We start from the raw sequence: 25,669 nt of genomic DNA, 5'->3' as shown, positions 1-25,669 counted from the left end.
TTACCATTTTCTCATTTCTCTTTTACAACTTACAGATCGCAGTGGATCTAAAATGCAATAAATATTTAGTAACAGGCATCTGGAACTGAAATATACAACATTTAACTTTATGATCAATGAAACTTATCCAGACTCAAAGACACCCTTGACAGTTAATGTCTTCCCTTGAGCTGGACTGAATCCTTTGGAGGGGTAGTTTTGGCCCTTGGGTCATATGTTTGACTGAGTACATTTAATTGTAGATTACTTGATATACTTAAAGGGGTCACATTTTGCTAAACCCACTTTTATTAGTCTTTAGTACATTTATTTGTGTATTTGGACCCTAATAGTTGATAAAGTTTGAATTCGAACCCTCCAGGTGCTGCAAAGCCATCTTTATTTTCATTTTGGCAAAAATCAAGTGGATTTCTACAACCTGTTTTAATTCCTGCTTAATTTGTTACGTCTATAACCAATTACGTCACAACATTTGCATATGTAAGTGTAACAGGGTCAATTACTTAGCAGCAATGTGGGTTCGTGTATTGTATTGTGTATTGTTATAATTACACAAAATCTGTTCATTTTATTTTCATTTCTTTTGGTTGGTACCTGACATTGTGGGCCTCCGGGTCAGTGTGTGGAACTTTTGGGTTTGGTCTGTTCCCCAGCGAGCAATTTATGGTGTGACACTGCATGTATAACCTGAGTTTTCGTGCCTTTGCCTCCTCCCTTTTGTTCCGGATTTCTGTGGGAGAGGAGTGTGTTTTGCGGGGGTCGCTGACCGGAGGTCTTTATGTTTTGTCACTTTTGTCAGAACAATAAACGGAGACTGCCTCCAAGGATACATGTGCGGGTCTCGTCATTTAAAAAAAAAAAAGAACACAACGCAGAGTCCGACACCACCGGTTACATAAGGTCAAGACTTCCGACAAACATTTCTCCGAGTACGATATAATTGTTTGTCAGCAGCAGCAGTTGTAGTAAAAACTGAAAATATGTCCAAACTTTGAGGGGATTGCCTAGAATGTTCAGTTGTTGGTTGTATTAACGAACAACAAAGCACAGTTAACAACCTGGAGGGGGTGGGGCGTGAAGTGGTTCATTTGCATTTAAAGGGCCAGCGCTCATAACAACCTTTCTGGTGTCATTACTCAGAAATAGGGTTGAAAATGGACCTGTGGAGTTGAATTAATGAAGAATTCAGACCCAAGCATAGCATTTACAGTTTATGTAGACCACAGGGAAATGTTTTAAAATGCATAATTCCATTTAAAAAAGCAAAATATCACTCTTGTAAAGGGGTCATATTTTGCTAAACCCACTTTTATCAGTCTTTGGTCCATTTATTTGTGTATTTGGACCCTAATAGTTCATGAAGTTTGAATTCGAACCCTCCAGGTGCTGCAAAGCTATCTTTATTTTCATTTTGGCAAAAATCAAGTGGATTTCTACAACCTGTTTTAATTCCTGCTTAATTTGTTACATTTTATAAGTAGTTACGTCATGACATTTGCACATATAAGGTCAAAACTTCCGAAGAACATTTCTCCGAGTACGACATAATTGTTAGTCAGCAGCAGCAGTTGTAGTCCATACTGAAAATATGTCCAAACTTTGAGCCGATTACTCAAAATGTTCAGTTGTTGGGGGTGGGGCGTGAAGTGGCTCATGTGCATTTAAAGGGCCAGCGCTCTAAACAACCTTTCTGGTGTCATTACTCAGAAATAGGGTTGAAAATGGACCTGTGGAGTTGAATTAATGAAGAATTCAGACCCAAGCATTGCATTTACAGTTTATGTAGACCACAGGGAAATGTTTTAAAATGCAGAATTCCATTTAAAAAAGCTAAATATCACTCTTGTAAAGGGGTCATATTTTGCTAAACCCACTTTTATTAGTCTTTGGTCCATTTATTTGTGTATTCGGACCCTAATAGTTCAAAATGTTTGAATTCGAACCCTCCAGGTGCTGTAAAGCTATCTTTATATTTATTTTGGCAAAAATCAAGTGGATTTCTACAACTTGTTTTAATTCCTTCTTAATTTGTTATGTCTATAACTAATTACGTCACGAAATTTGCACATACAAGGTCAAGACTTCCGAAGAACACTTTTCCGAGTACGACATAACTGTTAGTCAGCAGCAGCAGCAACTGTAGTCCATACTGAAAATGCCCAAACTTCAAGCTGATTACCTAAAATGTTCAGTTCTAGGGGGTAGGGTGTGAAGTGGTTCATTTGCATTTAAAGGGCCAGCGCTCTAAACAACCTTCCTGTTGTGATTAGTCAGAAATAGGGTTGGAAATGGACCTGTGGAGTTGAATTAATGGAGAATTCAGACCCAAGCATTGCATTTACAGTTTATGTAGACCACAGGGAAATGTTTTAAAATGCAGAATTCCATTTAAAAAAGTAAAATATCACTCCTTTAAGACTTTAACTTGGATAACATTTCAGTTTTTGACTTGAACTTCTACCAAAGTCATTTTTTGGTCGGGTACCTGACCTTCTACTCCATATGCAACACTGGTCTGGATCTCACATCAGACTTTACTTGAGGAAATCCATCTACTACAGTGCTCTCTAGTGGCCGTACAGATACTACACACACACACACACACACACAAAGAAAAGGATTTATCAGCAATCTCACAAAATTCTCTCCCTTGTGTTCCCCCCAACTTTAGCTAAGACAAGCAAAAGTCGATTAGATTTGGAAAAAAAAGATGCTTACACGCGGAGACGACGCGGTGAATGTCAATTACACCGCCGTTATCTGGAGATACGATTCTATCTGATATCCCACTGTTTACACTTGGGCTGAGTAAACAATAAGTGGGATTATTCCCTGGAAATCCGAGAGGGAACCTGAAAACGGTGAATTCAAAGAACAGTAGGAGGCATTTTCTTCTAGGTTTGTGCATCTGCGTGAGCCTAGACGTGCATATATGAGAATGTGTCTCATAATAACAATCATCTCCTTATATTTTCCCCCCGTGCTTCCTCAACGTAAACTTTGGAATTATGTATCGTCGTTCCCAACTCAATATATTTTACATAAATCACAGCTGCGTATATTAATGTCAAACTGTGGCCTGCGTGAGCGTGGACCGTGCTCCAATTTCCTCATAATCACTCCCATGGGAACACTAAGCCAATTTTTTTTTTTTTCCAGGACCGTTTAAATGCAGGAGTATTAAAACATAACAAAATGCAGATTATACATAATGTAGTCAAATAACTACCTCTAAAATCATTAGCGTGACTGATTATTGGGGCGGCTTTTGGTTGGATTGTTTGGGTACAGTTTGAAGCACAGACGCATTTGCTTCTCACAAACACAATAGCGGTAATTACTAAGACGTTTGCTCCCAAAAACAACAAAAAAAAACAGCCTATCATTTCACAGGTTTCACAGATGCACACACTCTGAACACTAGCACAGCAATTAACGTGGGAAAAGCATTTGTATTACACAATTCTGCAAATATGAAATCATTAAACAACATTAATTGTTCTTAATAGTCACATGGGTGTAATCATTTCTCTGATGTGGGATGTATATTGTTATATTAGAGGGGTTTTGTTTTTTTTTGGTTCTATTCCAGCTGGGGTGCTTAGGGTGCATTTTCATTGTGTCTGGCGCCACAGACGTTATAGAGCGTGCTCACAAAGTTCAATGTAAAACAATAAATCTGGAGGCAGGGAAGGTTCAGTAAAAGCTGCCGTCGTTTCAGAGTGAGGGACGAGAAATTCATAGTGTCGATTTGTCAGATGTGTGAGCTTTACAACATGACGATATAAGTGGAAAATATAGGAAATATATAGATTTAGATATTAAATATATATTGTACAAATTGTTCTAATTTTGTGTCGTAATAGAGAATTTTAATATGTATGATAGATAGGTAGATAGACAGATAGACAGATAGACAGACAGACAGAGACAGATAGATAGATAGATAGATAGATAGAACTTTATATATTGATATATTTTCTTTCTCTGTTGTATCGATCATTTCTTTCCTGCTACTTTTTATTATACTTGAATCGAGCGACTGTAACACCTGGGATTAATTAACCCTTTAAAGGGCACTCATTGAAATTAGGGATGTAACAATTACCGGTATAACGATAAACCGCGGTAAAATTGCTGACAGTTAGTATTACCGTTTAAATTCTAATTATCATGATAACTGTGTTTGATTACCGCACTTTTAGGGGAAAAAACCCTATGCAAAGATTTGCTTTTATGTCAAATATTTGAGTATAGTTTTAATTTATTACAATTTTAATTATATATACCTAATATTTGGAACCAATATTCACTTTTAACGTCTTTGAAAAGGTTTGTTAAGTATCTTTGTGTTATTTATGCAATAAATTATACACATTTTTCAAATTGGATTTTATATATTTTTTGTGTTTTCTGGCCTTTTATGTTGATATAGTAGGTTAAAGTGAAAAAAAGAATTGGCAGATAATATAGATGAAGTTGTCCTGAAAAAAAAGATACCAAACATGGGTATAATAAATATTTGTTTATATAGTATATAAAGGCAAAATCAAAAGGACTGAAAAACGGACAAAATAGGCTCAGACCACTAAGGGTTAATATTTGAATGTTTCTGCAACAGAAAGTACATTGTGCCTATTATTTTATTTGGTTTTTTGCTGTTTTTTTTTTTTTTTTTTTTTAATACAACTTGGTTAAATTATTTCAGTGTGTGTACTAGTACTTTTTGAACATTTTGAGCACAATTTCAACAATATCATGATAATAATGATAACCGTGATAATTTTGGTCCCAATAACTGTGATATGAAATTTTCATATCGTTACATCCCTAATCGAAATACTTTAAAATTCTAAATTTCAACCTTTGTATGTTATTGGGCATTTGTCATCTATCTCCTCTTGCCACAAATCACCCGAGTAGCACTTACTAAAAAGTAAACACATGCGATAACACTATTATAAGGTCATAAACTGACAAAAATCACTCATATTCAGTATTTACAGCTTCAAAATGTCTATAAAATCTCTGAATCACTGTATAGTCTTACAAAAACCAACATGCTTTTTGACCTCACACAGGCACCCTATTTAATGTTTGCGGATATGACCAAAAATAGTCACTTGCCTGATAAAGGGTTAAGTATTCTGATTCTGATTAACCCATAAAGACCCAGTGCTACTTTTATGTCAGTTCCCAAACAAATTTTTCTCTCTATTTAACCTTTCTTAAGTGATTTATCACCATTTATGATAATATTACCCTCTGTATTTCGTATTTTTTCAGTGAAAATCAAGTATTTTCCTATATTTGATTTACTGATCATGCACTTTAATCATCATGCAGAGATTACATTTGAGGGTTATCATACCAAAAACTGAGAAAACCTGAGAAACACTGACTTTTTCAATATTGACTGTTCCCTAATGATTTTTTTCTCTCTATTTAACTTTTCCTAAGCGATTTATCACCATTTATTATCATACTATCCTCTGAATTTTGTGTTTTTTCCAGTGAAAATCATCTGTTTTCCTATGTTTGATTGACTGATTGTGTAGATGTTCATAAAAGCTCAGAGTAAAAGTCAAAGGTTATCATTTCAAGACAGAAAAAAAAAAAAAAAAAAACTGAAGAAAAGGTGACTTTTTCAGTAAAATATAGCATTAACTGAACATAAACCAAGTGTCTCCATCTCCATCCACTGTCACTGATCCAACTATATGGGTTTTACTGGTGAATCAATGTCGTAGAAGATGACGGTGTTTCCACGGTAACTACGGAGCCTCAGAGTGTCCAAATGAGTCATATCTGATGACCATGAAAAGATGACAAACTGCATTTTACACCAATTATTTACATTTATTGATCGAATTAGTGGATCAACAGGTATTAAACAGTTTAGATCAGTAGATGCTTTTGGTCACCAGTGGCTGTTTAGGTTTTTATGGGCTAAGTTCATTGTTTGTGTTCGTGAGAGAGAGACCGAGAGTTCACGTCTTTAATAAAGCGTTCCCTTGTTTTGAAGAAATTCTCAGTTTGTTTAGTATCCTGGACCTAGACGACAGGTCTACGCTGGGTCAGGTTTGGGTTCGTGTTGATGATTTATGAGTATTTTTCAGGTCCAGCGGTACAGAGCGGGTCTCATAAAGTTTCAAACCGATGTAAGTAATAATATTCAGACACTGGAATTTTGCAAGGACCTGCTGAATTTATACTGAAGGGCTCTATTTATTTATTTAGTCATGTTAAGATATTACTACAAGTTGGGAAATGGGAATTGTGTGATACCATTCAGATGCACTACTTTTGGACAAAACGTACTGTCAATAGTAGGAGGTAAATTCTGGAATATCCTGCCCCTCCCAATAAGAGAGTGTCCAACATACAGCACTTTTAAAACAAACTTAAAACAGTGGCTCCTAGAAAACCAGACATACGTTAATTTTTAATTGACATGCATTTCATCGTCCGTAAACTTTCTCTGTCAGTTTAAGTTTAGGCTAAGGACATATCTGATTCAACAAATTTAAATATTCCTCATACACACACTCTCCCGCACTTACACATACTTTTTCTTTTCTTCTTTGTTTATATTTTTTTATACTTTGTATGTTATTGTCTTTTTTTAAGATAATGTTGTAATGACGTGAGATTAATTTTAATATTCCCATGAGATTTTCTGATCTCACCTGCAAAATTTGTTTCTTTGTGTTTCCAAATGTTTGATTCAGTGTTGTGCTAAGTAAATAAATAAATAAATAAATAAATAGTATGTATGTAAGTATAGAGGTGAATGTATAGGGTAATATCCCTGTGATCATCCTATGTCCATTAGTTTGTTTGTTTGTTTTCTTGTTTTTTGTCAGTAGTCACTTTTCCATTGACCCTCAAATTACGCAAATATAACTTACACATAAAAATTTACCTAATGCAAAAACGACCATTTCACCAAAAGTCTCACTTTTCAATTAAAAGTTTTTGTGCCGGCAAGAGGTGGTGTTTCAGGCGTAGCGCAAATGGTATATCACGCAAAACTGCAAGTGCAAAGACCTTTTTTTGCAACTAGAGTCAGGTGAATTAAAAAACGGGATGTTGACGGACGTTACAACAAGCAAAGAAGAAGAAGAAGAAACACTAGGAAACCCAATACTTTTTTAATTTAGTTCGAGACAGAGGGGTAATATATAATAATAATCAATATATCTGTAAATCAACACCATATTTACGTTCGTCGCCATGTTTATGGAATGACTTCTCGTGTCATCTCGCGATAATAAACAAATCATCGCATTTGTGATTTAACCCTTTCGTGCATAAGTCACTTCAGTGGACAGTTATTTTCCAGCTGTTCTCTTGTATATTCATGGGTTTTGTTGTTTTAGTTCCATATCAGCCAACACAGTGGACACTTACGCACCATTTCATACCCTGACATTCAGACCACTACTGTAACTTTGCTGTTCTTGATAAACCTGATCTGCAGTAACATGTTTTAGTGTATATCAATTGTTATTTGTTAGACAAGAAGGTTTTTTTTTTTTTTGCATATTATCTCCATGAAGTGAGTAATTACTAGCATTAGAATATGTTAAAATGTGAGAAGACATCAGATTAGCAGCATTAAAAATGTTTTTATTTCATTGTTTTCACATCACTTTCTGATATTGGGTTTCACACACTTTTCTTTTCTTCAAAAATGAAATGCATGAATATTTTTGTAACTCCACAGAAAAAAAAAAAACAACTTGATCACATTGTTTCTTTTCATGCCTAAGGAGGAATAAAAACACTGAAGAAAAAAATTTTGACTAAGGTTCTCACAATTCATGCATAAAAGGGTTAATGGAAAAACCGACATTACACACTTCTGTTTTTTTCGACATTTAGTTAATATCGGTAAAGTTTAGCGCAGTTGTCCAATGGAAAAGCGACTTGTGTCATCATTTGGTGTGTTTTTAAAATTTTTAATTTATAGCAAACAAGTGATATATCAATGTTGGCTGTTTTATGTCTTGTTTCTATCACCTGCTTAGGGACTGCAGATGAAAAGTAGTTATTTTTTATAATTCTAGCATATTTACACGGGTGTATTTTTCATAAAGCAATGTTCATAAATATACATGGTCTCTATTAAATAAACCGATAAAATAAAATAAATAAATAGGTTCATCTTGACCGGATCCTAAATTATGCATGTAGGTACGTATGGGTTTGACGGAGCAGTTTAGCCTTTGTGGCCTTATGCATTTATTTATGCGATGCCTTTTACCGTGTACTTGCTCGTTGCACGATGCTTAAGCTTGTCATGAAGTAACTGTATAATGATGATCGATGTCTTCCTGTTGCACGTGTTGACAGCCTTTCCATGTTTAAGCTGGTTTCTCATTGTCACAGACCATTTGGCTAACGAAGGTCTAATACCGTAATTTTTCAGATAAATACATCAATGCATGGGAGTCTTTATGTGACTTATCCAAATAAACCCCATTATTTTCTGTAGTTTCAGAATACATGTACATATTGCTCAAGTAGATCTCTGAAAGCCTCATGTTATCAACAAAAATTACAAATAACCCTTTTTCTTAATAAACCAAAACGTGCAACCCTCATCTAGCAATTTTTATTAACCTCATGCTACCGTATGTACATGGATACCAAACACCTACATACATAAAGCATGAAAAGACCCTTCAGTTTCACACTTTGTATGCTCTAACGCAGGGGTGTCAAACATGCGGTCCGGGGACCAAATGTGGCCCGCTAAAAGGTCCAATCTGGCCCATGGGATGGTTTTGCAAAGTCAAAAATTCCACAGTCTTGAATTGAATTAAGCAAAAAAAAAAGTAGCTTGAGTAGCTTGAAAAGGAAAAAATGTTGAATTATGCAAAAAATAATAATAATAATAATAATTCAATTAAGTAAAAAAAAAATAAATCTTGAATTAAACCAAAGAAAATCTTGAATTAAGCAAAAAAAAAAAAAAATCTTAAATTTAGCAAAAAATCTTGAATTAAGCAAAAAATCTTGAATTAACAACTTCAATTTTTTTTGTCTGTTTTAGTGCAAAAAATAACATAAAATCATGAAAATATTTACATTTACAAACTATCCTATAACAATAAAATGTGAATAACCTGAACAAATATGAACAACCTGAAATGTCTAAAGAAAATTCAGCACAATTTGAACAATTTTTCTACCTATTCCTCAGTGTTTAGTGTCTTTGTAGATCTGATCCATAATGCAAATGGACAAATGATAAGTTGAGGAATAATATTGTTAAAATTGCACTTATTTTTCTTAAGAAATTTCATTTTTTCTGGTTATTCACATCTTTTTTGTTTGGATAGTTTATAAAAGCGAGTATTTTCAACAATTAATGTTTTTTTTTCTTTACCCTAAAACAAAGACAAAAAACTGCAGTTGTCATTATTTATATGTTACTATGCTATTATTTTACTGGTCTGGCCCACTGCAGATCAAATTGGGCTGAATGTGGCCCCTGAAAGAAAATGAGTTTGACACCCCTGCTCTAACGTGATGCTTGCAGCAATTTCTATTTTCATTTCTGCATTTTTTCAATATTTTAAAAGCACTATGAAGTGTTTCAGTCCGAACTCCTGCCTTTTGTTGAAACAGGCAGTTAAAATATAAAACCTACTTACTGTTTATTTCCATGAATAAAGTCTAATAGTCACAGAGGAGCAGCGGATAGAAAGGCATATGCATAAATTTGCACTTTCTTTTCTTGATTATCTGGAAATTATGTTAACATTTGCAGTGCATTTGGACCGAAGCCTGACTAGCAACTACTTGAAGGCATGTAGTCGCTTCATAATCAAACAAGTGGCGCCAGGCAAAACAAACCCAACCCCTCACACGTATTGTAGCTTATTTTGGCATCGATCCAGCTGATGGCATCATGTCTGTGTGTGGTGTTGTCAGCATATCAATTACCTCTACATATGTGCCAAGTCTGAAGTAATTGAAACAAAATTGACGTTTTTATAGACGTTAGAAATTTACATGATCAGTAAATTAGATATGAAAAAAACACTTGATTTTCACTGAAAATCTGCAAAATACAGAGCATAATACTACAATAAATGAGGATAAATCACTTAAGGGAGGTTAAATATCTTTATCTTTAGTCGAGTTGACTACTGTAACAGTATCTTCTGTAGTCTGCCTAAAAAGTCTATCCGACGACTGCAGCTGATTCAGAATGCTGCTGCTCGAGTCCTCACTAAGACCAAGAGAGTGGACCACATCAGCCCAGTTCTGAGGTCTCTACACTGGCTCCCTGTCTCTCAGAGAATAGACTTTAAAATTCTCTTACTAGCATATAAAGCACTGAATGGTTTAGGCCCAAAATACATCAGAGACCTTCTAGTCCAGTATGAACCATCCAGACCACTCAGGTCATCTGGTGCAGGTCTGCTCTGTGTTCCCAAAGTCAGAACTAAACATGGAGAATCAGCGTTCAGTTTCTATGCTCCGTATATGTGGAACAAACTACCAGAAAATATCAGGTCTGCTGAGAGTCTGAGTTCTTTTAAGTCCAGGTTAAAGACTCACCTGTTCACTGCTGCCTTTGACTAAAAGGCTTTTGACTTTTTAAATTTTATATTCTCTTTGAAACTCTGCACTGCAACTCTTACTTTAATATGTGTGTGTTTTTATTTGTATTATATTTTATTTAAATTTTTTGATTTTACTTGCTGTTTTTAATCACCTTTTACATGTTACTTTTATAATGTTTTAAATGTGTTTCTTTTTGTTTCTTTTATTTCAATGTCCTGTGTGAAGCACCTTGAATTGCCTTGTTGCTGAAATGTGCTATACAAATAAACTTGCCTTGCCTTGCCTAAATAGAGAGAAATAATCATTTGGGAACTGCCACAAAAATCACACCGGGTCTTTATGGGTTAAGGATCCGCTGATTTGCAGAGAGCTATGTAAATGTGTCGCACTAAGGTAGAAAACGGTTTTGTTTACGTATTACTAGTGTTGTTTTTGTCAGCCTGTTTTAGTTTTAGTCTTTGTGCCAAACCCTCATTTCAGTCTATTAGTTTAATCACATTCATAGTTTTTTTGTCTAGTCAAGTTTCAGTCGATTAAAACTCTGAGCATTTTAGTCGTATTTTAGTCAGAATAACACGTGACTATTTTCGTCTAGTTTTAGTCGATGAAAACTGATGGCATTTTAGTCTTGTTTTAGTCACTGAAAATTGTATTTTAGTCTCTTTTTATTCATTCATTCATTCGTTTTCTGAACCCGCTTTATCCTCACTAGGGTCATGGGGGTCGCTTGGAGCCTATCCCAGCTACATAGGGGTGAAGGCGGGGTACACCCTGGACAAGTCACCAGTTCATCGCAGTGTCTCTTTTTAGTTCTATTTCATCTGGTCAATATAGTCTTGACAAAACCAACATTTTCTTTTAGTTCAACCCATTTTAGTTCGAACCCGGTCTGCGAGCAGATCTTTTTGGACCATGGATGTTTGGAGCATGAGACAGAGGGCGAACCATCTGCACTTCAGGTGTGAACTGGAGGCGAAACATCTGGTAACCTGCGGACCTCACAATTTCACGGCACACCCGCAGTAATTCAACTAAAGATTATAATGTCAATTTGTCTTGTCTCATTAATGAAAATGAAGAGACATTTTATTACAGTTTTTAGCTTACTGGCCGACAGCCCATAAGCTATTGTCGTCATGTGGTGCCCGTTGGTGTCGGCGTCGGTTGTCGTCTGTCATAGTCGTCTGTTGTCCGTTACAAAACTTTCAATCGTCTTCTTCTCTGAAACTACAATTCCGATTGACTTCTTTATGATGATGTCAACAAAAGTTAGTGAAATTATTTGGATCCGGATCCGATTCTGGATTTGGTGCCACTTTGAAAAATGTCCCCATTATAAGATATAGGAAGTGGATCGATGCAATAACTCAGTAAATATAAATGATATCCAGTGTAAATTTCTACAGTCCAGCCCTGATGGGGAGATGACCAAAACATAATAGCCACATGCTGATCAGGATCTTCTTCTGGATCTGGGAACTTACGGAAAATTTAACATGGGCTCTTATGGGGAAAAAATTTCAATCGTCTTCTTCTCCCAAACTACAGTTCTGATTTACTTCAAACTTGGTATACAGCTTCTGTATGATGATGTCAACACAAACTATTGAAATTATTTCCATCCGGATCTGATTCTGGATTTGGTGCGACTTTGACAAATTTCCCATGATAAGAGATAGGAAGTGGATTGATCCAATAAATCAGTATCAATGATATCAAGTTGGAATTGGAATTTTTTACAGATCTGATTGGAATATGACCAAAACATGGGCTATTTCTGTAATATAATAAATACACAGAACTGGGTGATAATAAATGGCATCTGGATATATTTCCCAAAGCTTTTTATTTGGCCGGTAAGCTACAGGGCCATTGGTCCTATTTTTGTTTTTTAAACTACATTTAGTCTTGTTTTTATTAGTCAACAATACTGCATTACATATTTAATTATAGTTATCGTCACATGACCACCATTTGTGTTGAGTCTCGTCTCGTTTTCGTCACGCCATAAAGGTTCATTGACGAAGATATTTCGTCATAATTTTCAAAAGCAACCCTACGTATTACCGACCTGGTGGGACGCCTGAGGAGATGGTGGACGAGGACAGCTGGCCTTGACCTTTGGAGGTCATACCCGCCACTTCGATGGTGTAGGTGGTGAGAGCGGTGAGCCCCGTGACCCTGTACTCTAAGGTCACGTTGGGCAGGTAGTGGGTAACTCTGGTGTTGGTCCTGTTGTACTCCTCCCACGATATGCGGTAGCCTGGAAAGAAAGCAGGCGAGGGTTGACAATGACAGACAGAGAAGCCTCTTAAGAAAAATTCAGCAGCGGTTTTAGTACAATAACTGCTCTCGCCTCGCATGCTACAGGGCAAGCTAACAGAAATATTAAATTAACTTCATCAAAAATTGAATATAGCAAATTAAATCAGCCTGTGATTATACCTCCCCACACACACACACATCCTCCGCCCACTCTCACACACACACACACACACACACACACACACATGCTCACCCTCTCAAAGTTAATGCAATTTGCTTCTTGGCCAGCAGCTCTTTTCATGTGATTGCATAAGGCATTAAGCAACATTTCTTGCCAAATCAATAATTTCACATGGCATGCCAGCGTTTGTCTCCTGGGAGTGAGCAGCACATTAAAATGTTTAGGAAAAAACACTTTACAATGTCCTGACAAATCCTAGCCTCTGTAAACACTTGAATATTAATGACGGCGGCGAGCACGTTCCGCTAAAAGTTTGATGGGAGTGATGTAAGAGCATTGTGGAGAGACACATTAGGTCGTGATTGAATAATGATTTGTTCTGTCTACGCTTTTTTTTTTTGAGCTTAGGTGCTTGTTTGAGCGTGTGACAAATGGATAATGAAAGTATGTGGCTGAAAGCTTCGACTGTTTGGGTAAATAGATGGATCGAAAATGCAGTCGTTTCCCCTGGTTTTTGTGGTAAACCTTAGCCTCCCAAAGTACGAAGGTAGATTTGTTTCTTTGTTATTCAATCCAAAAAAAAGTTGCTTTAACCCCCCAAAAAAAATTCAATTAAAAAAAACATTTTCAATCAAAGAAAAAAGTGTTTGAATGCAAAAAAAAAATTATTTGAGGCTAAAAAAATTGCATTTGAACACTTTTTTCTTTGATTGAAAAGTTTTTTTTTTATTAAAGTGAAGTTTTTTTTTTATTAAAAATATTTTTTTGGTTAAGGCAACTTTTCTTTCGATTTGATCTACCCTCATACCAAAACAGTATAAACTTGATGTACTTGTACCAGACATGAGTATTTCCTTCCACTCAACCACATTTACCTGACAGCTTCAACCACTTTGCAGGTAAAGACTCGACACAACGAATAATGCAAACAAGCTTAAAAAATACAACGCGTTATTAAAGATTAATACAGTTTTTTCATCCTTTTAGACTCCAGTCTTATATAAAGCAGTGTGTACTTGGGCTTAAATTTCATTTGTCTGAGTAGTTAACAGATCCAACAAACAGTTATTACTTCCTTTTAACTTGGCTCACATGGCTTCAGTTCAACTGAATGTGCAAATCATCCAAAAACCAAGAGATTAGAGAAAAAATACAAACACTGAAAACAGATTTGTGCATTAGAAATGTGTGTTTTTTACTTTTTTTGTTTTTTTTGGAGGGGAATTCCAGGATTTATTGAACTTTTTAAAGGCTTGGTACATGGCACGTTTAATATGTTTCTCTGTACAGGAACAGGAACTCTGGCGACAGGCTCAACATATTTTTGTCTTATAAACATAAAAAATCAAAAATAAAAGACAGGCAGGAAATACAAAAGAAGATTGATACATAATAATATCAACTAATATATACATGTATCTGTATACACACACACCTGTACATGCACTCATACCTTCATACATACCTATCTACCTTTATGGAATCCCAAAACCCCTGTCATCACTTAACCCTGTAAAGCCTGAACCATTAAATCACTGACAGAAAATCCCAGTTCTTTGAAACTGGAGCCTTTATTGGTCCTTCTGAACAACCAAAATAATTTTTTTTAAAAACATCAATATCTTTGTATGAGTTTAAATTTTGTACCATATTTGATACATTGGGTCTCAGTGCTCAAATGTTATTATTTTTGAACAAACAAAAACATAACACTGGTCAACAACAAATTTATTGTTTAAGTTTTTTGAGCTGACTTAGGATAATTTTGGTGTGCTGAATCCAAAAATCACATTAATTTTACTCAATCAGGTCAACTTTCTGAACTATGCTACATATTGGCTTTTTAACATTTTTGCTTACATTTATGGGCATTTTCACATCATATGATACAAAATTCTTTCATATTTCTTGCAATAAATGAGTTCTGAAGATTTTACTTTTGCCAATTTATGATTAATGGTTTTTTTAAATATTACAGGTGAATGAAATGGCTTTGACTAGAAGATCTTGCAAAAAAAAGCCTGACATATCGTGCTACATCTGCGGTGAATACACCATTGTTCCTAACAGGAATCAAGTCACAAGTTTCATAAAGTGTGCTTACCAATCTTATTTTGGTATTAATTATTATATTTTGTGAGAAGATACAATTTTTCAAAATCAAATTAGCAAAAAAAACCTGACTTGATTGAGAAAAACAGATGTCAATTTTGGATTTAGCGGTGCAAAATGGTCCTAATTCAGTTGAAAAAACCTAGACAACTTGCAAAAAACATTTTTCTGTAACCCAGTGTTATTTAACACAAACATGTCTAACAAAAGTGTAATTTCTTTTCAAAATTGCCAAAGTTCTGCCTCCTTCCTCATTAACATCAGTCTTGCAGTGTCACTGGAAAGGCCTCTGATGAACGAATTCCTCCCCCTGGTGGATTATCTGTGTATTGCATGTATGTAATTGTATACATCAGGTTTTTCAAGAAAAAAAATATCACACTGATCATGTAGAGGGCTACAAAACTCATGTATCAAATATGATACGTTTAGCATTATAGGGTTAATCTACTAAGCATACATTCATAGGATGCAGTTTCAGTCATTGTACAGACCCATTCTTTCACCTGTGGAGTTTCTGATGCCTTCCGATGTTTTAAAATTACTCGACAAGCTGTTGTTGTACCCACTGAAATTACCGAAAAGTTACATTTGGTTATTTTGGGTAATTGAGATTTATCCCCCCAGTAAGCAGAGCTCTGGATTTAAGGAAATGTGTTTTGTTTTCTTGGTATTTCCTCTCCCATTAAACATATCACAAGCCCGCTGATTTATCTAGTAGCAGAGTAGTTCTAATGTTTTTGTGTTAATAATTTAATGATGTTGTATATTCATTTATTCATTTATTTTGATGGCCTGCAAACAACAAAGCAACCAACAGAATACATGCAGGTACTTCAAATACATTCATTTATGCTCGAAAAGGAGTGGGACAGCGGGATATAATACTATATGCTGACAAATTGGTTTAGTTTGCTCCAAGCCCGGATTAACCATATGGGCAACTGGGCAACTGCCCAGGGGCCCACGACCTCTGAAGGGCCCTGGGTAGCTCGGGCATAACGAAAATATCTGGTTATCTTCTGCTTATAAATGAAACTGTCTGCTGCCCAGAGCCATTGCACTGCACAGAAACCCTGCTCCTGCTGTCTGTGACCGTGAGCTGAGACCCTCTCCTCACTGGTCAGTCCATAAAGCGAATCAGCGGTGACGCAAATCAACGTGCGTGCACTGAGTGCGATGTGAGATGTCAAGAACTACGCGAATCAAAACATTGCAAACATGGAGAAGCAGCTAAGTGGGAGCACCAAACGAAAATTAAACAAGGAGAGGGACATTAAAAAAGCTGAAAATTTAAAGAACATACCTAAAATAGGTAATTTCTTTACTGTGGCTAACATTAGCAGCTGTTTAAAATTCATATCTGATTCATCAGATTATGTTTGTGTTTTGTCTGTGGGCTTTTTCTGACGATTCAATACATTTGTGTTGGCAAAAAGTGATCTTAAATAAATACTGGATACTTTAGAAATGGTTTCTTATTTATTTTTTGTCAAAATGGAGGACACTTCCCTCTCTTTCTAATGTAGTGGATCAATTTTAGATTATACTGATGCTAATGTGTTTTGTTTTCATATCATCATATGCAAGTGAGTGGCCTTGACAAGAGGCTATAGTGGTGCACTTGTAGTTCTACGAGCATTTACACATTTGTACATCAAAATGCATTTGATGATAGTTAGATATTTAAGTACGGGGTATATTTACATATATTCCTGGAATTTATTCTGTATTTTGCCAGATTATAGGGATCCTGGAGTTGTGATGATGGGGCCCTTGAATATTGTTGCCCAGGGTACAATGAAGTGTTAATCTGGCCCTGGTTTGCTCCTGTTCCGAATAGAAAACAAATGTAAGTGGTATGGTGTTAATACAGTACATACAAAAATGTCAGTTAGAGCGATGGGAACAGTATTCAGATCCATCCATCCAACGTCTGCAGCCTCAGAACTGGCAGCGTTTGCAAACAGCTCAAACCGGTTTGGCTTTGGCCGCCCTGGTGTTGGCTGACGGGAGACTCCGGAGGCGACGAGTCCTTTACTTCAAACAGCATCTCAGTGGCAAAGTGTTTGTGCTGCTACTGGAATCCTCGCTCCTAGCTAACCCCGACAGCCTCGTTAATCAGTATATCAGTGTGGGTTTATTGTGTTGTTGTGAATTTTGCCTTAAAATTAATTACTTTTTGATCATGGAATAGTTTGCTACACTATGTTGCAAATAGACGTTAATTTTACACTACATTTTGGCTATAAAGTGTATATTATTATGGACGGAGGAAGAAAAGCCAGGTGTAGATGACTGCACAAAGTGAGAATTTGATTTTCCTTGGTCAGGATATGTACAGTCAGTCCAGCTTGGATTTACAAGGCTGACAATTAATACTGAACACACAATAACTCAGAGTATAGTTTTAACCTATACCTAATATTTGGAACCAATATTCACTTTTAAAGTCTTTGAAAAGGTTCATTAGGCATCTTTGTGTTATTTATGCAATAAATTATATACATTTTTCAAATCGGATTTTATATTTTGTGTGTGTTTGTGGCGTTTTGTGTTGATATAGTAGGTTAAATTGAAAAAATATTAATACACAGATGAGATAGAAGAAGTTGTGCTGAAAAGAAAGATACCAAACATGGGTATCGAAAACATTTCTTTATATAGTATATAAAGGCAAAATCAAAAGTACTTAAAAACGGTCAAAATAGGCTCAGACCCCTAAGGGTTAAAGTGACCACAATGAACATTTGACATATAAACAGACCCACAGTGCTTCAGTTTCAGCTTCACAGTTTGTCATGTCTTTTATGTATTGGGATAGTCTCTCTCAACTCACCATATATCTTTTATTAGTAAGGGTTTTTTTGTTTGTTGGGTTTTTTTTATCAATTACTGGAAATTTCAGGCGACCTCATTTGAATTCCCAGTGACCCCACGTGGGGTCCCGATCCCAAGGTTGAAAAACACTGGGTTAAAGGGTTAACTCACATATTCACACCAATGGCAATATGTTATCATCTTTCCTTCTTGGACTTTTCCCCCCTGTATTTTTAACATCCTCTATTTTATTTCTTCTGTTTAGTATTAGAAGTAGAAGCTGCTGGGTTAAACTGCTGCACCACAAAAATCTAAATGTTACCGAGTGTATTCGTCTCATTTCTCATCAAAATATCTCATCACACTGAAAATAAGACAAAATCACATAAAGAGTAACTTTTCAGTGAGATATAAGAACTTATTTTTAGACAATAGGTCTTGAAAATCCTATTTCAAGAAATCTTGCCAAGATAATTTTCACTTGTTCCATTGGCAGATTTTTTGCTTAATTCAACATTTTTTTGTTTGAATTAAGAAAAAAAAAAAAATCTTGAATCAAGCAAAAAATCTTGAATTAAACAGAAAATCTTGAATTAAGCCAAAAATAATCTTGAATTAAACAAAAAATCTTGAATTAAGCAAAAAATCTTGAATAAAGCAAAAAATCTTGAATTAGGCAGAAAAATCTTGAATTAAGCCAAAAAAAAATCTTGAATTAAGCAAAAAAATCTTGAATTAAGCAAAAAAAAAAAAATCTTGAATTAAGCAAAATAAAAATCTTGAATTAAGCAAAAAAAAAAAAATCTTGAGTTACACAAAAAATCTTGAATTAAGCAAAAAAAAAAAAAAATCTTGAATTAAGCAAAAAATCTTGAATAAAGCCAAAAAAATCTTGAATTAAGCAAAAAACAAAATCTTGAATTGAGCAAAAAAAGTGGAATCAAGCCAAAAAAATCTTGAATTAAGCAAAAAAAAAAAAAAAAAAAAAAAAAAAAAATCTTAATTTATTTTTTGCTTAATTCAAGAATTTTTTTTTTTTTTTTACTTAATTCAAGCAAAAAAAAAAAATCTGCCAATGGAACAAGTGAAAATGATCTTGCTAAGATTTCTTGAAATAAGATTTTCAAGACCTATTGTCTAAAAATAAATTCTTATATCTCACTGAAAAGTTCCTCTTTCGGTGATTATGTCTTATTTTAAGTGTGATGAGATATTTTGACTAAAAATGAGAAAAAATGCACTTGGTAACATTTAGATTTTTTCCAGTGTGGGTCTTGTCCTTTCGTCTGTCTTTGTCATTAGTTTTAAGGTTGTTCAGTTTTCAAAGCAGAACATGAAAGCATCAGATCACACTTTTTTTTTTATTACTGTATACCCTCTAAACATACATAAAAGCTTTTTATTTCATATCTGGTCACTTTTACTAGACCTGAACCTGACATTTCTCACCCATTTCCACTCATCCAAACTGTACGTATATATATTATATATATATATATATATATATATATATATATGGTTTAACCACGTACCGGTGAGGACTCCGTTTTTCTCGCCGGGTTCGCTCCAGCTGACTTTGAGCGAAGTATCCAGGATCTCCGTGAAACTAAGGTGTCCAACGGCGCCAGGGGCTGGAGAGACACAAATAAGGCTAATGAGCGAAGTACTGAGCTACTCTGCTCATTCCCTATGAGCTGGCATAGACATAAAACAAACCTGTGACAGCACTTCCATTTAAAATGTGTTTATGAAGGAATTAGCAAAAACAAGATAATTGTAGAAGAAAATTGGCTAATGACAAGTTGAAGTAAATTAAAGACTTTTTAAAGCTTAACCAATAATCTCCAAGGCAACTAAGCCCCAATTATAATGATCCTGGCTGGATGCGGAATATACTCATTCATTAGCGCTTCTCTACAACTTCGTTCTGCATGAATAATAGATCTTGCCTGTAGGATGTGTTACTGTGAGATGTCCCTTTGCCACCACAGGAGAGAGGAAACCCAGAAAACTTACTGTCCTCATGTGTCCTTAATGCTCTGGGCGGGCTGCGGGGGCCGTCTCCAGGAGTAGTGAAACACAGCACAGAGGTGTAATACTCAGTGAACTTCTTCAGACCTGTCACATATCCCACATGAACGCTGTCCTGGAAGTTTGGTCGCACTGTTACCATAGTAACTTCTTCATCTTTCCCCCGTTCCCAGGCCAGCAACTATAACAGACAAACAGAAAGAAAAAAAAAAAAAAGAAAAAGCTGCCTGTGAAGAAAATTACCCAGACAGCTGAAAATAGAGCAGCTAATATTTTTTATTTATTTTTTTTTCTTCTATAACCATTCCCACTCGTTTATTTTCTCAAAACAGATTGTAGTTTTTCTCTCTTCTACAGCTAAGCCACTCAGGAGTTACTTGGCAATATAGCTCCCCCAAATTTTTTTCGAAGAAGATTCCCTAAAGAGGTTTTGACTGCGAGTGAATGGCTGAATAGCTCCACTAAGACAAGCTAGCGAGGGGAAGAGAGGATTGAGGCTCAGGAGAGGTATGATAGCGTCCCATAATGCATGGTGTTTGCTGGCCTTATAGCATCTACAGCTGGGAGTTAAGGCCTGGAATGACCAATTAGGTGTTCAGCTAATGAGTCCCTATGGCTGGCTTTTATTTTTTCGGCATGATGGGAAAGTTTTCTGGGAAGCAAGGTGCTGAAAAGAGGATGTCGGATAAATACACGCTAGTCTATCTGCAGCGCTTTCTCTTTTCGTCTGCCAACATCACTCAATCTATCTCCCTTTGCTTCCGTTTCATTGCGTTTATGCTATAAAAATACACTGTTTAATATTCAGACGGAGCTGGTGCCGTAACGCCTCTGCTCAGCTGAATTGTAGAATCAAGAAGAAACACTAAAAAAAAAAAAAAAAGTCCTACGGCGCAATTAAGTCTCACAAGAGTCGCCGGAAAAATACAGCTGCCCTATAGACGTAGCTTTATGATTCCCCGTGGGCTACATTTATTTCAATGAAGTACACGCAAGAGACAGAGATGGACTACATTCAAGTGCCCATGACAAAATAATGAAGACATTCATCATTACAGCTTCACAATAAAACCTATGAAAAATGCTTTCCAGATAAAGAGAATGACCTCAGACTGACAAATGGGCAAACACAGCCAATCGTTCACAATAGCACCGAATCTCTTTCGCCCCTTGGCTTTCTCTCTTTCTTCTTGCTGCACAAGATGTTTGATCGTACAAGTTCAGCTCTGACAGTTCTGTCAATGGACGTGATGGCTCGTGGTGACAGCAGCCACTGACCTTGTAGCCCTGGTTGATGCCGTTGATGAACTGAGGGTTAGGGGCTATCCATGTAAAACGGATAGTCGTCGAGTTGACTGCTTCGGCTTGGACGTTGCCAGGAGCGATAGTTGGCACTGGGATGGAGGGTGGAAGAAAGAGAAACAGAAAGAAAGACAAAAACCAAAGGTGAACGTGCCTTTCAGTTGACGGCTGAAAGTCTGCCTGCATCTATTTTGATGTGAGTATTGATTGGAGCTGCACAGGTCAGGGCAGATACTGCCATCACTCTCTTCCAGTTGACACTTACACCTAATACCTTGGCTCTCTGTGTGTTTGATTGTGTCTGTGTGAACTTGTTATGGATTTTAGGGGGATGTCACGCCTTTGTGTGGTCCTCACATAGAGGAGCTAAAGGTACAGAATGCGATGTCAGCTGCCCGGGTTCTATCAGTCATAAAAGACACAAAACGTGTAGTTTAATGATAATACGAAGTAGTGGGAGTCACAGGAGACGCTGATGTGGCTCTGAGATGGCCTAATGTTTTAAAGTTTCATTCACTTTTATATGATGTACAAGTCACGTCATGTCAGTAGCTTAATTGTACCTGAAGGTTAACTTAGTTAAAGGTGAAATATGTCAGATATGTGTGTGTTTGTGAAGTTTGCAATGGCGTTCTGGTTGTTTGTCTATTTCTAACCTAACACTGGCTGCAACACATGAGCCAACGTAAGCTTTTTCACAGAAAATCTGACCCGAGTCCTCGATGTAGACACCAGGAAGCAGGTTTTTATCACATACACTACCAGTCAAAAGCTTGGACTCACCTGGTTTTTCTTTATTTTCATGACTATTTACATTGTGGATTCTCACTGAAGGCATCAAAACTATGAATGAACACATATGGAATTATGTAGTTAAAAAAAGTGTGACATAACTCAAAGCATGTTTTATAGTTTAGATTCTTCAACATATCCACATTTTGCTTTTATTACTGCTTTGCACATTTTTGGCATTGTCTTGATGATCTTTATGAGGTAGTCACCTGAAATGTTTTCCAACAGTCTTGAAGGAGTTCCCAGTGATGCTGAGCATTTGTTGGCTATCTGTGGTCCATCTCATGCCATTTAAATGAGAAGGTGAGTCCAAACTTTTGACTGGTAGTGTATGTAGGTAACACCGAGACAATACGGGAAGGTGCTTATGATTCTTTGCACATTACAAATGAAAAAGCAATAAATACTTTAGAGCTGCAACCGATTAATCGACTCAAAGTGATCCAAAAAAAATCATTCAACCACAATTTTTCTGAATCAAAGCTTTGTTTCCTTCATTTCTCTCTCTAAACATTGTTCCTGCTGTTTGTGTTTCACACGGACACTTATTGTGACGCACAAAGAAGCTTCAGTTCAGGAAAACTGCAATAGAATATCTCCCTTCAATCAATTCGAGTCGATTAATCGAATCGGGACTTTTTGCATTGACTTCAAGAACCTAGTCGATTAATCGGTTGCAGCTCTAAAATATTTGTAACATTCTCCATATATAGTCGTGGAAAAAATGGTTAGACCACCCTTGTTTTCTTCAATTTCTTGTTCGTTTTAATGCCTGGTACAACTAAAGGTACATTTGTTTGGACAAATATAATGATAACAACAAAAATAGCTCATAAGAGTTTAATTTCAGAGCTGATGTCTAGACATTTTCCATGTTTTCTTGATAATAACCAAAATCAATATCTATGGCATTGTACTGACAAAAACAGTGCTTTTAGGCATTCCATGTTTTCTTTTCTGTCTGTTTTGGTCACATGATACACACAGGAGTTAATACTTGATTGCATAACTACGGTTTTTGATGCCTTTTGATGGTCTAATAATTTTTTCCATGATTGTATGTCGGTTCACCGAGGCAGTTAGGGAAGGTGCTTATGACTCTTTGCGCATTACAAATGAAAAAGCAATACATATTTGTAACATTCTCCATATACAGTCGTGGAAAAAATGGTTAGACCTCCCTTGTTTTCTTCAATTTCTTGTTCATTTTAATGCCTGGTACAACTAAAGGTACATTTGTTTGGACAAATATAATGATAACAACAAAAATAGCTCCTAAGAGTTTAATTTCAGAGCTGATATCTAGACATTTTACATGTTTTCTTGATAAAAACCAAAATCATTTCAGTTCTTACATCAATATCTATGGCATTGTACTGACAAAAACAGTGCTTTTAGGCATTCCATGTTTTCTTTTCTGTCTGTTTTGGCCACATGATACACACAGGAGTTAGTACTTGATTGCATAACCGTTGTTTTTGATGGTCATATAATTTTTTTCCACGACTGTATAATATATTGTACATATAAATTAGCTGACTTGCTAACTGGTACATTAGCCATTACCATTATACTATCATGAATAGGAGATTACAACTTGCATAAGCTACCAGTTGCACATTGTCGTAACATAGTAAGATACTGAAATACATTAATTCAGTTTTGGACATTGTATGATATTTTGGATGTTTTATCTGGTATTGATAATGTTTCTTCGTATAAAGTATTTGACAGTAGAAACAATCCAAACACTAGCGCAAACATTTCCAACACTGAAAGCTCATAAGTTAAAATATCTAATGAAAGATCACTTATTTTGTATTTATGTTATTTTCGAATGTGCATGTGTTGTTGAAATTGCTCAGTTTCACTCTTTACACAAAAACACACCATCATTTGCAGAGTGTTAGAAAAGAAAAGCATGTCCTGTGGAAGGCTGTCAAGTAACCGACTCTGCTGTAGCTCATATATCGACATGAGATTAGAAGTATTCCGTTGATAGACATGCTTAATTAGTCTTTTTGATCGTGAGTTAAAGTCATTTTCTAGTTCGCCCTTTGGAAAAGCATCATAGAAACTGAGTAAGCGGTGAAAAAAGTCTTAACAAGCCAACATTTAACATATTCTAGATTTTTTTAGATTCAATGCCAAAATGCACAGATGACTGTTTTTATTTTTATTTAACACATGGAAGCAAAATCGCAGTAAGTATGGTATTTTAGACGATGTTTTGGACGGTGATATAATTGTTTTCTACCAGACAGAACGCATTTATTTGTGTATAATAACAACAGTTGCATCATGTGAAGTGACGCATTGGAGCATGCATATTCATGATGCTTAGAAAAGCCACTTTGCTTTTCAGAGCAGGGAAAATGACAGCCATTAGTGAGTAAATAAAGGAAACGACACATAACGGGGGACGTGGGTTTCGGTCTCAGATGGGCTCACCTCCCTGTAGAGTCCACTCGGTGACCTTATGGCTGAAAGTACCCAACCCCGCCCCGTTGTACGCGGCCACTTCAATCTCGTAGTTGGTCCAGATGATGAGGTCTTCCAGCAGGAGGTTGGTCACATCTGGGCTGGTGATGTTCTTGATTTGGTAGTCGACAGGAAGTCCCGTGAGCCGGTACCTAGGAACCAAAGAAGCAATATTAGACTGAGTAAATCCACTGTTGGTAGGCATTTAACCCGTAAGAACCCAGTGTGACTTTTGTGACTGTTCCCTTATGACATTTTCCCTATATTTAACCTTTCCTAAGTGATTTATTACAATTTATTATAATATTATCTTCTGAATTTTGCATTTTTTCCAATGAAAATCATCTATTTTCCTATGTTTATTTGACTGATCCTGTAGATCACAGGTGTCAAACATGCGGCCCAGGGGCCAAATCCGGCCTGCCAAAGGGTCCAGTCTGGCCCCTGGGATGAATTTGTGAAATGCAAAAATTACACTGAAGATATTAATCATTTTAGTTCAGGTTCCACATACAGACCAATTTAATCTTAAGTGGATCAGATCAGTAAAATACTATCATAATAACCCATAAATACACACAACTCCATTTTTTTCTCTTTGTAAATGTCAAAATTTTCATGTCATTTTACTGTATTTACACTAAAACAAACTAACATTTCACAAAAAAACACAAATAACCTGAACAAATATAAACATTTTGAAATGTCTGAAGTGTAATTTTAACAACATTCTGCCTGTTATTAAATGTTTTGTGTATTTGTTGATCCGCTGTGATCTGTTAGTGGTAATTTGCATGTTTAAATGATAAACTGAGACATAATATTGTTAAAATTGCACTTAGTTTTCTTAAGAAATTTCAGTTTGTTCATGTTATTCACATTGTTTTAAAGGATAGCTGGTAGATGTAAACATTTTCATCACATAATTTTACCTTTTTTGCTCTAAAAACATAGAGCAAAGTTTGGAGTTGAAATTATTTATATATTATTATGCTTCTATTTCACTGGTCCAGCCCACTTCAGATGAAATTTGGCTTCATGTGGCCCCTGAACTAAAATCAGTTTGACACCCCTGCTGTAGATGATCATAAAAGCTCAGAG

The 25,669-nt window shown here is 35.8% G+C and overlaps 1 protein-coding gene across 4 annotated transcripts in view; it reads right to left on the bottom strand.

The window, feature by feature from the left end:
- sdk2b (sidekick cell adhesion molecule 2b) overlaps positions 1 to 25,669 on the bottom strand; it is a 922,804-nt gene that overhangs the window by 86,313 nt on the left and 810,822 nt on the right. For all 4 annotated transcript variants that reach the window (XM_030121445.1, XM_030121446.1, XM_030121447.1 and 1 more), the window contains exons 17-21: positions 24,539 to 24,720; positions 21,272 to 21,387; positions 19,979 to 20,174; positions 19,495 to 19,593; positions 12,656 to 12,847 (exon numbers count right to left, since the gene is read on the bottom strand). In XM_030121445.1, coding sequence (XP_029977305.1) covers positions 12,656 to 12,847; positions 19,495 to 19,593; positions 19,979 to 20,174; positions 21,272 to 21,387; positions 24,539 to 24,720 — 785 coding nt within the window. The remainder of the gene's footprint in view (positions 1 to 12,655; positions 12,848 to 19,494; positions 19,594 to 19,978; positions 20,175 to 21,271; positions 21,388 to 24,538; positions 24,721 to 25,669) is intronic.

The sequence above is a fragment of the Sphaeramia orbicularis genome, chromosome 19, assembly GCF_902148855.1.
Source record: "Sphaeramia orbicularis chromosome 19, fSphaOr1.1, whole genome shotgun sequence".
NCBI lineage: Eukaryota > Metazoa > Chordata > Actinopteri > Kurtiformes > Apogonidae > Sphaeramia > Sphaeramia orbicularis.
Note: the sequence above shows the minus strand (reverse complement) of the source record. Positions and strands in the feature narration are given on the sequence as shown.